This window comes from Somniosus microcephalus, chromosome 20 (genome assembly GCF_052327205.1).
Source record: "Somniosus microcephalus isolate GS21.2 chromosome 20, FLI_Smic_1.0, whole genome shotgun sequence".
NCBI lineage: Eukaryota > Metazoa > Chordata > Chondrichthyes > Squaliformes > Somniosidae > Somniosus > Somniosus microcephalus.
In genome coordinates this window covers 36,687,295-36,700,502 of record NC_141006.1, presented here as the reverse complement: position 1 = coordinate 36,700,502, position 13,208 = coordinate 36,687,295, and the positions used below count along the sequence as shown (strand labels likewise).

Sequence of the window (13,208 nt, the reverse complement as noted above, 5' to 3'; positions counted from 1 at the left end):
TGCAAAGTATTTCAGCCACAGGAAATCAGCTGCAGTCAATAAAATCTTGCTTCAAGAAGACAAGATCTGTATGCTGAGTAAGGAAGAATTTATGCAGGGATGGCCAAAAGAATCAAAGCTGGAGAGCAAACTGAGACCACACTAGGCCGTGGAAGGAGAATCAATAGTTCCGAAATAACAACAGAAAACGCTGGAAAAACTCAGCAGGCCAGGCACCATCCATGGAGGGAGAAATAGAGTCAACGTTTCAGGTCAAAACCCTTCGTCCTGAAATGTAGGGGTCGATTTTCCCGAAGCTGTCGGGAAGAAGACGGGACTACAACTTTCGGGTTTTAGACCCGCCTACATCGACTTCTGGCCAATCCATGCGATTTTCCCTTGATTGACCTTGTTGAGCCCGCCCAGCGGGCTCAGCAGGCCAATTAAGGGCCACCCAGCAACAGATGACGTCACAGACTGCAATTTCATCTGTCAAGAGTTCTTGACAGATGAAATATCAGTGTTTCACAGCTGTTTGAAGCTGTGAAACACTGACAGTCTGAGTTCTGACATGAGTCCTTCTGCACAGACTCAGTTAGAACTCTCAGCAGCACTCAAAGCTGAAGGCTGTCACTTTTCACAGATCGCAGCTGTTCAGCTTTAACTGCCGACTGAGTGATGGGCTCCCGACGGCTACAGGAAGAAAGGCTGTGAAGGTAAGTACAGGTAAGTAAAAGTTCTTTACACACTTTAGACACACCTAACACACTTACCTTTGCACTCATGCACCCATCACTCACCTGAGCGCCGACATCGCGACCCCTCCAACTCCTTCAACCCGACGGCCCGCCTGCTCTAACCTGGCGTGGTTTGGAGCTGTCGGGAAACCCACACGAAACCCCTCAAAATAGGGGTTAGGCTAAAAACTGCCTGTTAACTACCTGTTAACAGGCAGTTAATTGGCACTAATCCCTTCCCGCCTGGGGTCGGCGGGTCCCAGTGCGGGGCGGGTACCCGCTGCCTCTGAAAGTTGTGTGGAGCGGGGTTTTGGGCGGGATGGTATCGGGACCCCCGAAATCGGGATTTCCCCCCCCCACACGCCTGAAACCCCGCCTGACGGCTCCACGAAAATCGACCCCGTTGACTCTATTTCTCTCTCCACGGATGCTGCCTGGCCTGCTGAGTTTTTCCAGCATTTTCTGTTGTTATTTCGGATTTCCAGCATCCGCAGTATTTTGCTCCTACATCATTACACTCTCAGATGTTGGAGAGAATAAGGCAGGGCTCTGGGGGATCAGAAAATGCAGAAAAGAAGCTTTGCAAGTTGATAGGCTTAAACAAGCAGCTTGAATAAGCAGTCAAGAATTGTTCTAAATGTGCAGAAGGGAGAACAAACTTAGCTCTCCTCAAGATTGTTTCTGTTCTGCCAAAGCATCAGTGGCAGATGATTTGAATTGACTTCTTTGAATTGAAACGAGTTACAGATTGGCTGATGGAGGATTGCTCACCTTATATAGAAATCACATTAAAACTGTTTCTTTTACTCATTCTCGGGATATGGGTGTCGCTGGCAAGGCCAGCATTTATTGCCAATCCCTAGTTTCCCTTGAAGAGATATTGGTGGGCCTTCTTCTTGAACTTGTCCCAACATCTTATAGTGGGCGCGTTTGGGCGAACGCGATTTTCCCGCGAAACGTAATGGCTGGTATAAACAAAGGCCAATTGAATATGGTGCTGTAAGATAAAGAAAAGAAAGAGCGAAAAATTGAGTTGCACCCCCTTTGGGGGGCTAAATTTGCCAGGGCGCTACTTTTAGCGCCCCAGAAAAATTAGTGCCCCCGCAACGGAAATTGAGAGGCAGCACCCCAAGTGGGGAGCGGGGCGCTACTGGAAGTGCCCCGCCTCCCTCTTGAGGTGCTGCGAGGGAATATTGCGGTGCTATGTGCCGCAGCACCATGCGCTGCGGCACGTCGCGCCGCAGTATTGCAGGCCTTCCTCCCCTTCTTAAAGGTGAGGGGCCTTGCGCAGCGCGACCCGGGGCCCAGCTGGGGACCCGGGGATCGAGAGTGTTGACAAAAGAGCCCGGCACTCAAGAGAAGTGTCTGGCACATGGAGCACAGCCGGCAGCCTGCGGGGGTGAGGGTAAGGAGGCCGGGGACGGCAGCAGAGGCAGGTGCTGGCAGGCGGCCAGCAGCAAAAATGGCCGCCCGGCACTTCGCCTTCAAATAGCGCCGCCCTGGTCGCAGGTAGGCCCCCCTGACCCCGTTGGACATAGCGTCCAGTGGTAGGTCGAGGGGCGCTACCAAAGATTGTGGCCGGGGCGCTGCGCACGGCAATGACATCATCGGCAGCGGTGCAGCACCGCGGGGCACTAACGGTTAGTGCCACCGCTAACCTCCCGCTGAATTTCGCGGGGGGCGTTGGTGGCGCCGCGCCCGGGTGTTAGTTGCTTTGCGCTACATTAGCACGCTCTTAGGGCGCTAACGGGAGGCGCAAAGCAACCAAATTTTTCCCCCCAAAGACTTTTATTTTCTGGAGTAGTGCTTTTAAAAATGGCAAAGGAAAGTTTCGAGGGAAAGTTATTAAACTATGAGAAAGAGCTTCCTACAACCTGCAATTGCAGGGAACGGTACAACAACTGTGGGATCTTTCTGTGCCTCCACCTGGTCACCTGTTACTTGAATCTCCGATCCGAAGTGAAACAGGAGCTGTGGCTGCAGAGCAGGAGTGAGCATTCAGCCAAACCAATAGCAGATGAGTCCCATCTGCCAATGCACCTGAGCGAGCATGTGTTGGAAATACAATCAGCTGCTGCCGCTGCCGCCGACTCTGGCTACGAGGCCGACAGGTTATCAACCGAGACCCAAAGATATGCAAACAGCTGGTTTGCTAAACGCCATAGATGAACTGAAATGAACTGCAAACGCTCCCCACTCCCTCCACCCTCCCCCTCCCGACACCTCACTTGGGAATGCCCAATAAACATAATGAATACAAAAAATGAATGGAGAAGTTGTCAGTTTCTCAGCATCGGCATTCCTCACATTGCTCTGCTCACAAATCAGAAGAGAAATGAAATACATTCTGTTGCTCATGACCCTGAAAATTTGTGTAATTCCCAAGAATATAACATGATTGTTGTAGATCAAGACTGCGAGGTGTGAATTGGTGAGTAAGCACAGCTGTTTCTGCCCAAAATAAATGGAGTACTTAAGGGGCTATAAACAGCAACTTTGAAACTGAAGTTGATGCAGTTGGCTAATGGCTATCGCTTTATGGCTGATGACAGTTACTGCGCGTTTTAAATGTGGACGTTTTAGGTGGTGGGAACTGTGTTCCCACAATGCTGTTAAGTTGGGAGTTCCAGGATTTTGACCCAAGGATGATGAAGGAACGGCTACATATGTTCAAGTCAGGATGGTGTGTGACTTGGAGGTGGTAGTGTTTCTGTGCACCTGCTGCCCTTGGTCTTCTAGGTGGTGGAGGTCATGGGTTTGGGAAGTGCTGCCCATCTACAAATTTTAGCTTAATGAATTTACTGACTATATTTAATGAATATTAAATTGATTACAGCATTTATTAATTAATTAACTTACTTATGCAATGCATTTAATTAAGTTAGCCATATAAAAATATCTATGGGGGCAAAATTGGGTCGCGCCCCCTTTGAAGTGTTAATTTCGCAGGGGGCGCTACTTTTAGCACCCCGAAAAAATTAGCGGCCCCGTGCCCAAAGTTCACTGGTAGCGCCCCAAGAAGGAGGCGGGGCACTACTGGAAATGCCCCGCCTCCCTCTTGGTGCGCTGCGAGTGAATATCACTGTGCTACATCCCACAGCGCCATGCAGTGCGGCACGTTGCGCCGCGGTACTGCAGGTCTTCCTCCCCTTATTAAAGGGGATTATTAGGGATTGGAGTGGCGGTAAAAGAGCCTGGCACTCCTCTTGACGGAGCGCAGCCGGCACCCCGTGGGAGGGCGGGGGGCTGCACAGAAGCCTGGGGATGGCAAAGGAGGCAGGTGCTGGCAGGCAACGAGCAACAAAAATAGCCACCTGGCACCTCCTCTTTAATTTGCACCGCCCCGGCCGCACGTAGGCCCCCCCGACCCTGTCGGACATATCGTCCAGCGGTAAGTCATGGGGCGTTACCAAAGATCGCAGCCGGGGCGCAAGCGGGGTGCTGCGCACGGTGATGACATCATCGCCGGAGGCACAGCGCCACGGGGCACTAACAGATACCGCCGCCGCTAACCTCCCACTGAATCGTTGCTTTGCGCCCCTTAGGGCACAAATCAACTGAATTTTTCCCCTCAAATATTTAATACATTTTATAACAGGTTCCTCATTACAGCTGATGTTGAAATTTGTGCGAATTTATAACTTCAACTCTTATTATAAGCTTATATCCTTTTTTCCCCCATGAGTAATGCCATGAGGCATAGAACAGTAAAGTTGTATTTTTAATTCCTCAGTTCAGCAAGATTTGGATGGTGGACAGAGTAATATGCAATAAATAATGCAGACTCACTAGAATTAGTTTGAGACTGATGAGTTTATTTCATGTCAGATTGGTACTGCCACAGTGAGCAACTTTAATCCCATTAATCAGGATGGGATTCAACCTGGGTCCCAGAGCTGAAAGGGCAGGCTGCTACCTACTTCTTTTACTATTCTTTAGTAATAATAAACAGAAAATGCTGGAAATACTCAGCAGGTCAGGCAGCAACTGTGGAGCGAAAAACAGAATTAACGTTTCAGGTCGATGACCTTTCGTCAGAACTGGAAAAAGTTAGAGACGTAACAGGTTTTAAGTAAGTCGAGAGGCAGGGAAAAGGTGGGGGGAAGATAGACCAGAAGGGAAGGTCTGTGATAGGGTGGAAGGCAGAAGAGATTAAATCACAAAAGGGATGACGGTGCAAGGCAAAAGAGGGTGGTAATGGGACAAGTAAAGGCACAAGAAGGGAAAGAGAGAGCAATGAAGGTGAACAAGGTAAAAGAGACAAACGGAAATCCCGTCGGAGAGAAGAGCAGAACTTCCTCAAGGTGGGGAAGCCTGACCTGTGGAGTACTTCCAGTATTTTCTACTTTTATTTCAGATTTCCAGCTGCCACAGTATTTTGTATTACTAATCTTTAGAGCTTTGTTTGATTATTCTGTCGAATAGAAGTAGATTCAGCTGAAAGAGGGATCAAAACTTGTACACAAGAGAGTGCAGGAAAGAAAGCTTTATATTCAGCAATAAAATGTAACTGCTCAATTTCTATTTCAGGTGAAAAGTGAACCTGTAAAGTAAGACTTTTGTTGCAGTGAACTTAGTATCAAATCAGGTATGTGATTTGTTTTCTTAAAGGAAACGCCAAAAGGGTCACCTTTTTCCTGTTCCCCTGGAATCATACAGGTCTTGTTTGATTTGCTCAAATGTTAACAAATAACAATTAATAACAAAATGGAGGCATTATGGGTTCTTCTAGAAATTGACTCAAGTACAGGAGATCTTGTAAGAATTCCTTTATATGTATTTCAGGTGTTTTATAGTTTCTAGTTTGGCTATGAAAACTATGCAACTACATACCTTCCCAAACTGGACCATACCCACTTGCGCAAAAATCCCTCTGCTGGCATTGTTTAGAGTATGCCTATGAAATATAGCGCCTAAACACACACTTAAAAGGAAATAATAGGGACACGGTTTCACTCATATTTGTACATTTCCCTGAACCATTTAAAACCATAGTATTCCCATGAAGTTGTAATTTAGGACTATGTTGGTATTTAGGACTATTTGTAAAGTGATTAAACTCACATTCCTTGTGGGATTTCACAAAGTTTTCTGCCAACAATTATAGGCAATTAACTTAATTTACTTCTTGTATTCTACAGCAGGCAAAGATGGATTTCATATGAGTTACCACTGTTTGTGATGTAGGATCAGCCATCTTCAGTTTCTTCATCAATGACCTACCCTCCATCATAAGGTCAGAAGTGGGGATGTTTGCTGATGACTGTACAAGTGTTCAGCTCCATTCACAACTCCTCAGTAAATGAAGCAGTCCATGCCCGCATGCAGCAAGACTTAACAACCCAAACCTGAACGTTGTCCAAGTGGCAAGTACCATTCACGCCACACAAGTGCCAAGCAGTGATCATCTCCAACAAGAAAGAGCCTAACCACCACCATTTGACATTCAATAGCATTACCATTGCCAAATCCCCCACCATCAATATCCATTGACCAGAAAATCAGTTGGATCAACCACGGAAATACTGTGGCTACTAGAGCAAGTCAGAGGCTGGGTATTCTGCGGCGAGTTGCTCACCTCCCGACTCCCCAAAGACTCTCCACCACCTACAAGGCACAAGTCAGGCATATGATGGAATACTCTCTACTTGCCTGATACAGCTCAAAAAGCTCAACACCATCCAGGATGAAGCAGTCCACTTGATCAGCACTTCATCCACTAGACTAAACAGCCACTTCTTCCACCACCACCATACCATGGCTCTGTGTGTACTATCTATAAGGTGCAATGCAGAAACACACCAAGGCTACTTCGGCAGCGCCTTCCAAACCCACGACCTCCACCATCTAGAAGGATAAGGGCAGCAGGTGCATGGGAACACTATTACCTCCAAGTTTCCTTCCAAGTTACACACCATCCTGGCTTGGCGTAATCCTTCATCGTTGCTGTGTCAAAATCCTACCTAACAAAAGCACCTTCACCACACGGACTGCAGCAATTCAAGAAGGCCCACCCCCACCTACTCAGGGCAGCTAGGGACAGACAATAAATGCCGGCTTTGCCAGTGATGTCCATGCCATGATGATGAATTTTTAAAAATAACTGCTGTACTTGTATTTTTTTTTAATTACAAGCTTGACTGATATTGAGCAATAATGAGGCTCATCACTTTGGATCCTAGTTATTCCCTATGCATATAACAAAATTAACTCCTGTCAGCCAACGATGAAGCCTGTTCCTGAATGCCTTAAAGTATGACAAAGTAGTTACAGCACAGAAACAGGCCATTCAGCCCAATTGGTCCATGCCGGTATTTATGTGCCACATAAGCCTCCTCCCACCCTTCTTCATCTAACCCCATCAACATATCCTTCTATTCCTTTCTCCCTCGTATGCTTAATCTAGCTTCTCCTTCAATGCATCTAAGCTATTTGCCTCAACTACTCCCTGTGGTAGCAAGTTTCACATCTTTTATCTGCCTATCCAATGAGCTAAACTAGCATCATTCCATATGATACTCAGCTTAGTGTGTACCTCACTCCTTAACAAAGTAAACATGCTCCCCATTTATTGTCTCTGTCTTTCACTGTACTGGTTGCACTTTTATTGGGAGACTATGCGGCATAAGCACACAGTGGCTTGTGAACTTTTACCGCGGCACCATAGTGTCCTGACGAGTGGTGTCAATGTGTGGTATGGTAACACCACTGCACAGAACAAGAAAGCCATCCAGAGAGTTGTGAATACGGCAGAAAAGATCATCGGGTGTGCACTTCCGTCCATCGAGGAGATCTTCCAGACCAGGTGCCGGAACAAGGCCCGCTCCATCATCCAGGACCCCAATCACCCTGGGCACAAACTGTTCTCCCTCCTGCGGTCCGGACGTCGGTACTGCAGCATCCGAACCAGGACCAGCAGGTTTAAGAACAGTTTCTATCCACAGGCAGTGCGCCTACTGAACTGCTAACCCCACATATTATAGTTATATGTTTATGTAAATATATATATTATACTTATATTACCATATATTTATCATGTTACATTACTATTATTTCCAGTGGTAATTGAGGCTTTTTTGCACTATTCATCATATCCTGCAACTTGGACTGTTATTGCTATACTTTCTGCTTATTTGCTTATTGCTTTTATTTATACTTGTTTTTATTTTTTGCTTTTATATTTATATGCTTGTATTATGGGAGTGAGTGGGGAGTAAGCATTCCATTGTACTAGTTACATATGGCAATAAAATGATCTTGAATCTTGAATCTTGTATTTCATTTATTGCTTTCCTATTTTCCCATTATTTCTCTTGAATTCAGTCTATCTCTTCCTTCCCCTACCACCTCCGCACCGCCCCCCGCAACTTCCACATGCAAGGACACAGAGACCTCCCAAATCTGTGCATCTCCACATACCACTCCAATACTTGGCTTGTACATTGACAAATCAGCAACACAGTAGCATGTATAGTATTCCTACAGCAGGGTTCCAAAGAGATTGTATACATTTTGATTACATCAAAAAATATGCTCAATCCACCAATGAATATATTTTATATTGCATTACTGACATGTATGCAGGTGTTCCAGACAATCATTTATACAAGGTATTTGAAACTATCTCAGAAAGGTTTCACTAATAATGCATTCATACTACCCAGTGTTAGAATGAAAAGAGGAAATGGTCATCCCTTCTTTGCATTAGAAGGATGATGGTTAAGAGTGCTAGGATGAAGTGTGTAATCTGCAACTCTTATTCAGCAACATAATCTCGACCAATTCTGAAGAGGTCCATTAGGGTTCAGGTAATTTCCACTGTCCATTATTTTTCATAACCTAAGCATACTAGAGCTGAAATTAAACACATTCATCAAATGTAACATTAAATCTGCTGCAGGATATCTTCCAATTTAACTCCTCTAATGAGACCAGTAATATGAAAAACAATTAATGATCAGATTACAGGGCCGGGATTCATATTAATTCATCATACTGAAATCATCTCTTTAATCAGTCTCTCTTTAACCGTCCTTTTAATCAGCCACTCTTTGGTGAACAGCCCTCGTTAACCATACTTTAATCAGTACCGCTTTAGCCATATCTTTAATCAGCTCATCTTTGAAGGATTTGTTAAAGAGGGACTGATTAAATATATAGTTAATCAACCCTTTTAGCCATAGCTTTAATTAGTCCCTTTAAGACAATACCTTTGATCAAACTCTCTTTAACCATCCCTCAATAATCATAGTGCAAATAATCTCACCATAAATTACACAAACACAAGAAATTCTTGTCAGATAAATTCTTGTTTGTGAAAGAAAGTAGATTTTTTATAATCATCTCCTTATTCTGGTAATGGAATACTGAAAAATATAGCTGAACCTAATGTACCAAAGTCTGACACAGATAAAATATGGTGTTACACGAGTGTTATAAGACTAACACATTTGGGCTATTTGGATAATATCATATACTGTGAAAAAGAAACTTTAGTGTGTTACATTTTCATTGTGCTATAGCCATGAATAAACTACTGAAAACTATTTTTAAATCTAAGTTAACACCAACTCCAGTGAAGCATTACATACAGCATCAGTCTGTTGTAACTAATGCACTGCTTAGTATTTAATTAGTAATAGGAAGAGGCTGTACTGTCCATAAACTATTAACGAGATTAATTGGCTTTCAAGGCAATTAGCAGGACAACACCCCTTTATAAAGTGTGAAACTAACTTGAAAAAATTTGGCTATTTATTAAATAGCTCAAAAAACCTTTTAAGTATGCACTATTTGCTCAATAGCTTGTTAGAACGATTTCATCTGAGATATCACGAGTTACTAAGCAAGTATTTCTGTCCCTTGGCTGTTCTGTTCTAATGCCCAGTGAAGCGTGTACCTTGGCACTCTGGCTGGATCCCACTCCAGATCCCATCTGGTTGACAGACACGTTCTGAAGATCCTCTAAGTGCATAGCCAGCTTCGCAGGTGAATCGAACCATGTTCTTCACCCGGAAATCATTGCCCAGCTGAATGCCATGTGCTGGGATTCCTGGGTCACCACAAAATCCTAGACTGTCACCTGCAATGCAAAGGAGCACACAAACATCATAACTCAGAATTCCTTCTCAAACATAGGATGATCAGATCACACCTTCATTGTCAGTTAAAAAATAATCAGAATTATAGTTTATGGATCAAAGTGATAGCAATAGCCCCATTTTAAGACCTTTTTAAAAGTATACACTAGAATATTGAGAATAGATGAATTGTAGAGAGATGAGATCACATGTTTGAAATCACTCCTAATAATTCTAATATATACCAATAGTTCTCCCACGGTGCTGTTCACAGGTGAATGGGGCCATGGGCTGGAGAGTGGAGCAGTTGGGTGAAGTGGGAACTGGACAAGGTATAAATTGAAGCAGGGTTGGAAAAGGGTCAGTTTTCTGCTATCTGGCAACTGGAGCTACACAGTTTAGTGACTCGACAGATTTCTAATGCGGAAGCTGGAATGGAGCTGATGAGGGTTGCAGGTTTGTTTCAATATAACATACAACATGTTTACATTATTATATGTTACAACCCCTTGTATGTAGTTACTTACATTGTTTTTCCTATTAATGTCACCCAAGATAGAGTTAAAACGTTCACGCTTTACTATGTTTTGCTATTTGTTACAGATCAAAAATCACAGCTACCTTCAAAGTATTCATTTATCCTAACAATAGCTCATTTAGGTTTTAGTGCTGTCGGGCTTTTCCATTGCCAGACTAGCGTAGGGAAGGGCTGTCACTTACAAACAGTCCTGGTACACTCTCTGAATGGCTAGTCTATCTGTCAACTGAAAAAAAATCTTTGCATGTAATGTGAGCTCCACCCGGCCAGCTAGCCCCCACCCGCGCCCCCCACGCCTCCCACACATCTGACATGTGTGGCCTCACCAAAGAACAACATCCTATTATTCTGAATAGAAGCAGCTTTAAACTGATTTCTGTAGTCCCTAGAGCGCTTGCATAGAGTGAGATTAGGACATTCTGGCCTCTTGTGGATCCACAATCTTAATCACTCCTCCATTGGCAGCCATGCCTTCAGCTGCTGAGGCCCTAAGCTCTGGAATTCTCTCCCTAAATCTCTACATCTCTCGACCTCTTACTCCTCCTTTAAGACGCTTCTTAAAACCTACCTCTTTGACCAAGCTTTTGGTCATCTTCTTTATGTGGCTCAGTGTCAAATTTTATTTGATAACGGTCCTGTGAAGTGCCTTGGGATGTTTTACTATGTTAAAGGTGTGATATAAATGCAAGTTGTTGTTGTTGTATTGTGGGAGGTGTTGCCAGTTATCTGATTGACTTTCTTCCTTCAGGTTAGCTGATAGCGGACAAAGCAATAGCTGTGGAATGTCCCATGAAGTCAAACGCAGGGTGCTAGAAAGAGGGGCTGGCCTCTGGTGGGAAATATTGGAACGATTTCAAACACAGAAAAGGCAACTATGTACAAATTTTGTGTTTGTGATATTACTGCACTGTTGACAAAACAAAATGGCAGCCAAAAGCATTTCTAAAACAAATTTGGAATGGTTATTTCGGTTCCCCCTCTCTTCCTTATTAGTTGTTCTATTGGTAGCTGTTTCTTGACTGCTGATTGATTATTGACTGTACTTCCTCAGCACTTCTTCAATGGTGCATTTCCATTTCTGCTCGCTATTTGTTCACTGTTCACCAAAAATCTGTTGAGGTTAGGCCAATTGAAAATTTCAAAATGGAGATTGAGAGATTTTTGTTCGGCATGTGTACAGGTATTAAGGGTTACGGAACAACGGTGAGTAAATGGAGTCAAGATACAGATCAGCCATGACCTAAATGAATGCAGAACAGGCTGGAGGGGCTGAATGGCCTACTCCTGTTCCTATGTACCACTACTATGTTTTGGACCTGTTCAGTTTTATTAATATGATAGTTAAGCCAATCAAGTGCACACATGGCATATACTTTGCATCTGTGACAAGGTACAACACTTTCAAGTCTTACAGATAAAGCAGAACTGAGGAGGAATTTTGCAGCATTTGGGTGGCAAATTTGTTACTATTTAGAGTTGCTGGGACCTGATAGTATGGGGGAGAATATGTAACAGCCCAATGAGGGTAGAGGCGCAGGAGAATGGGACCCATACTGCCACTGGCCTCTTTTGAACCATCAGGCCTGAACTATATCTTTCCCACTGTGCTCCCACTGGTTAGCTTTCTCCCACAACCTATCCACAGCCCCTTTTCCATCCTCTGGTATACCTCCCACCATTTTCCACCTTGTCAGTAGACTCCTACACTTAGTTGAGCTTTTAAGCATAAATATTCTTCTACTTATAATTAATGGATAGAACATCACAGGCTGTGGGTGTGCAATTTCCTAATATACACTTCCAATGTGTGCCAGGATTGCAGAAGTAGAAGATTTAATGCACTATAGTGGTTAGCACTGTTGCCTCACAGCACCAGGGACCTGGGTTCGAATCTGGCCTCGGGCGACTGTCTGTGTGGAGTTTGCACATTCTCCCCGTGTTTGCGTGGGTTTCCTCCGGGTGCTCCGGTTTCCTCCCACAGTCCAAAGATGTGCGGGTTAGGTTGATTGGCTATGATAAATTGACCCTTAGTGTTAGGGGGATTAAATATGTGGGGTTACGGGGATAGGGTGGGATATGTGTTGGTGTAGGGGTTACGGGGATCGGGTGGGATATGTGTCGGTGCAGGCTCGATGGGCCGAAATGGCCTCTATCTGCACTGTGGGGTTTCTGTGATTTCTGTGATTAGTGAGTTTGCTGACTCAGTCTTTAATCAATGGAAATTTCCACGAACAAAATTACCTCATAAAACATTGAAAAATTCATTGTTTACAGTTTCCCAGTATTTTTATATCAACAAAGATAGTTAGAAAAGAAAAGCAAAGCGATTGGTGCTACAAATACGTATTGCATTTCACAAGTGCTGTTTGTCAGTAACAGAAAAGCACAATTGTCAATACATTGTCCCCTCACGGACTGCAGCGGTTCAAGAAGGCAGCTCACCACCACCTTCTCAAGAGCAATTAGGGATGGGCAATAAATGCTGGCCTTGCCAGTGACAGCCACATCCTAGGAATGAATATTTTAAAAATTACATACATTAATAATTTGCCTAAAACAAAAGCTTTGAAAACTCAAGCTGCAGTTTCTTGCAAAGTCTTTTGAAAAAACCAAAAAAAATGTCCCAAATCCTCACAGGATACAACCTTCTATTCAACCATCTCTGTCAATGCACAAATTACATGCTGGGATATTCTACAAACTGCACAGTCAGAATGCTCTAACTGGGGTGAGGTAACAAATATCCAGTTGAAGCTCAGATGTTTGGAAGAGGCTGAAGCCTTGAAGTAAAAACATCAATGATGGTATTAAAAGGTAATCCAAAGGGTAAATTTAATCATGTTATTGTAGAATTTAAAAAACAATCAATTTTAT

General features: G+C 43.9%; 1 protein-coding gene across 1 annotated transcript in view; it reads right to left on the bottom strand.

Annotated features, from left to right (window-relative positions):
- The window catches only part of csmd2 (CUB and Sushi multiple domains 2), an 807,040-nt gene that overhangs the window by 106,400 nt on the left and 687,432 nt on the right, over positions 1-13,208 (bottom strand). Inside the window, exon 52 of the mRNA XM_085962435.1 lies at positions 9,616-9,798. Within this exon, the coding sequence (XP_085818561.1) occupies positions 9,616-9,798 (183 nt within the window). The remainder of the gene's footprint in view (positions 1-9,615; positions 9,799-13,208) is intronic.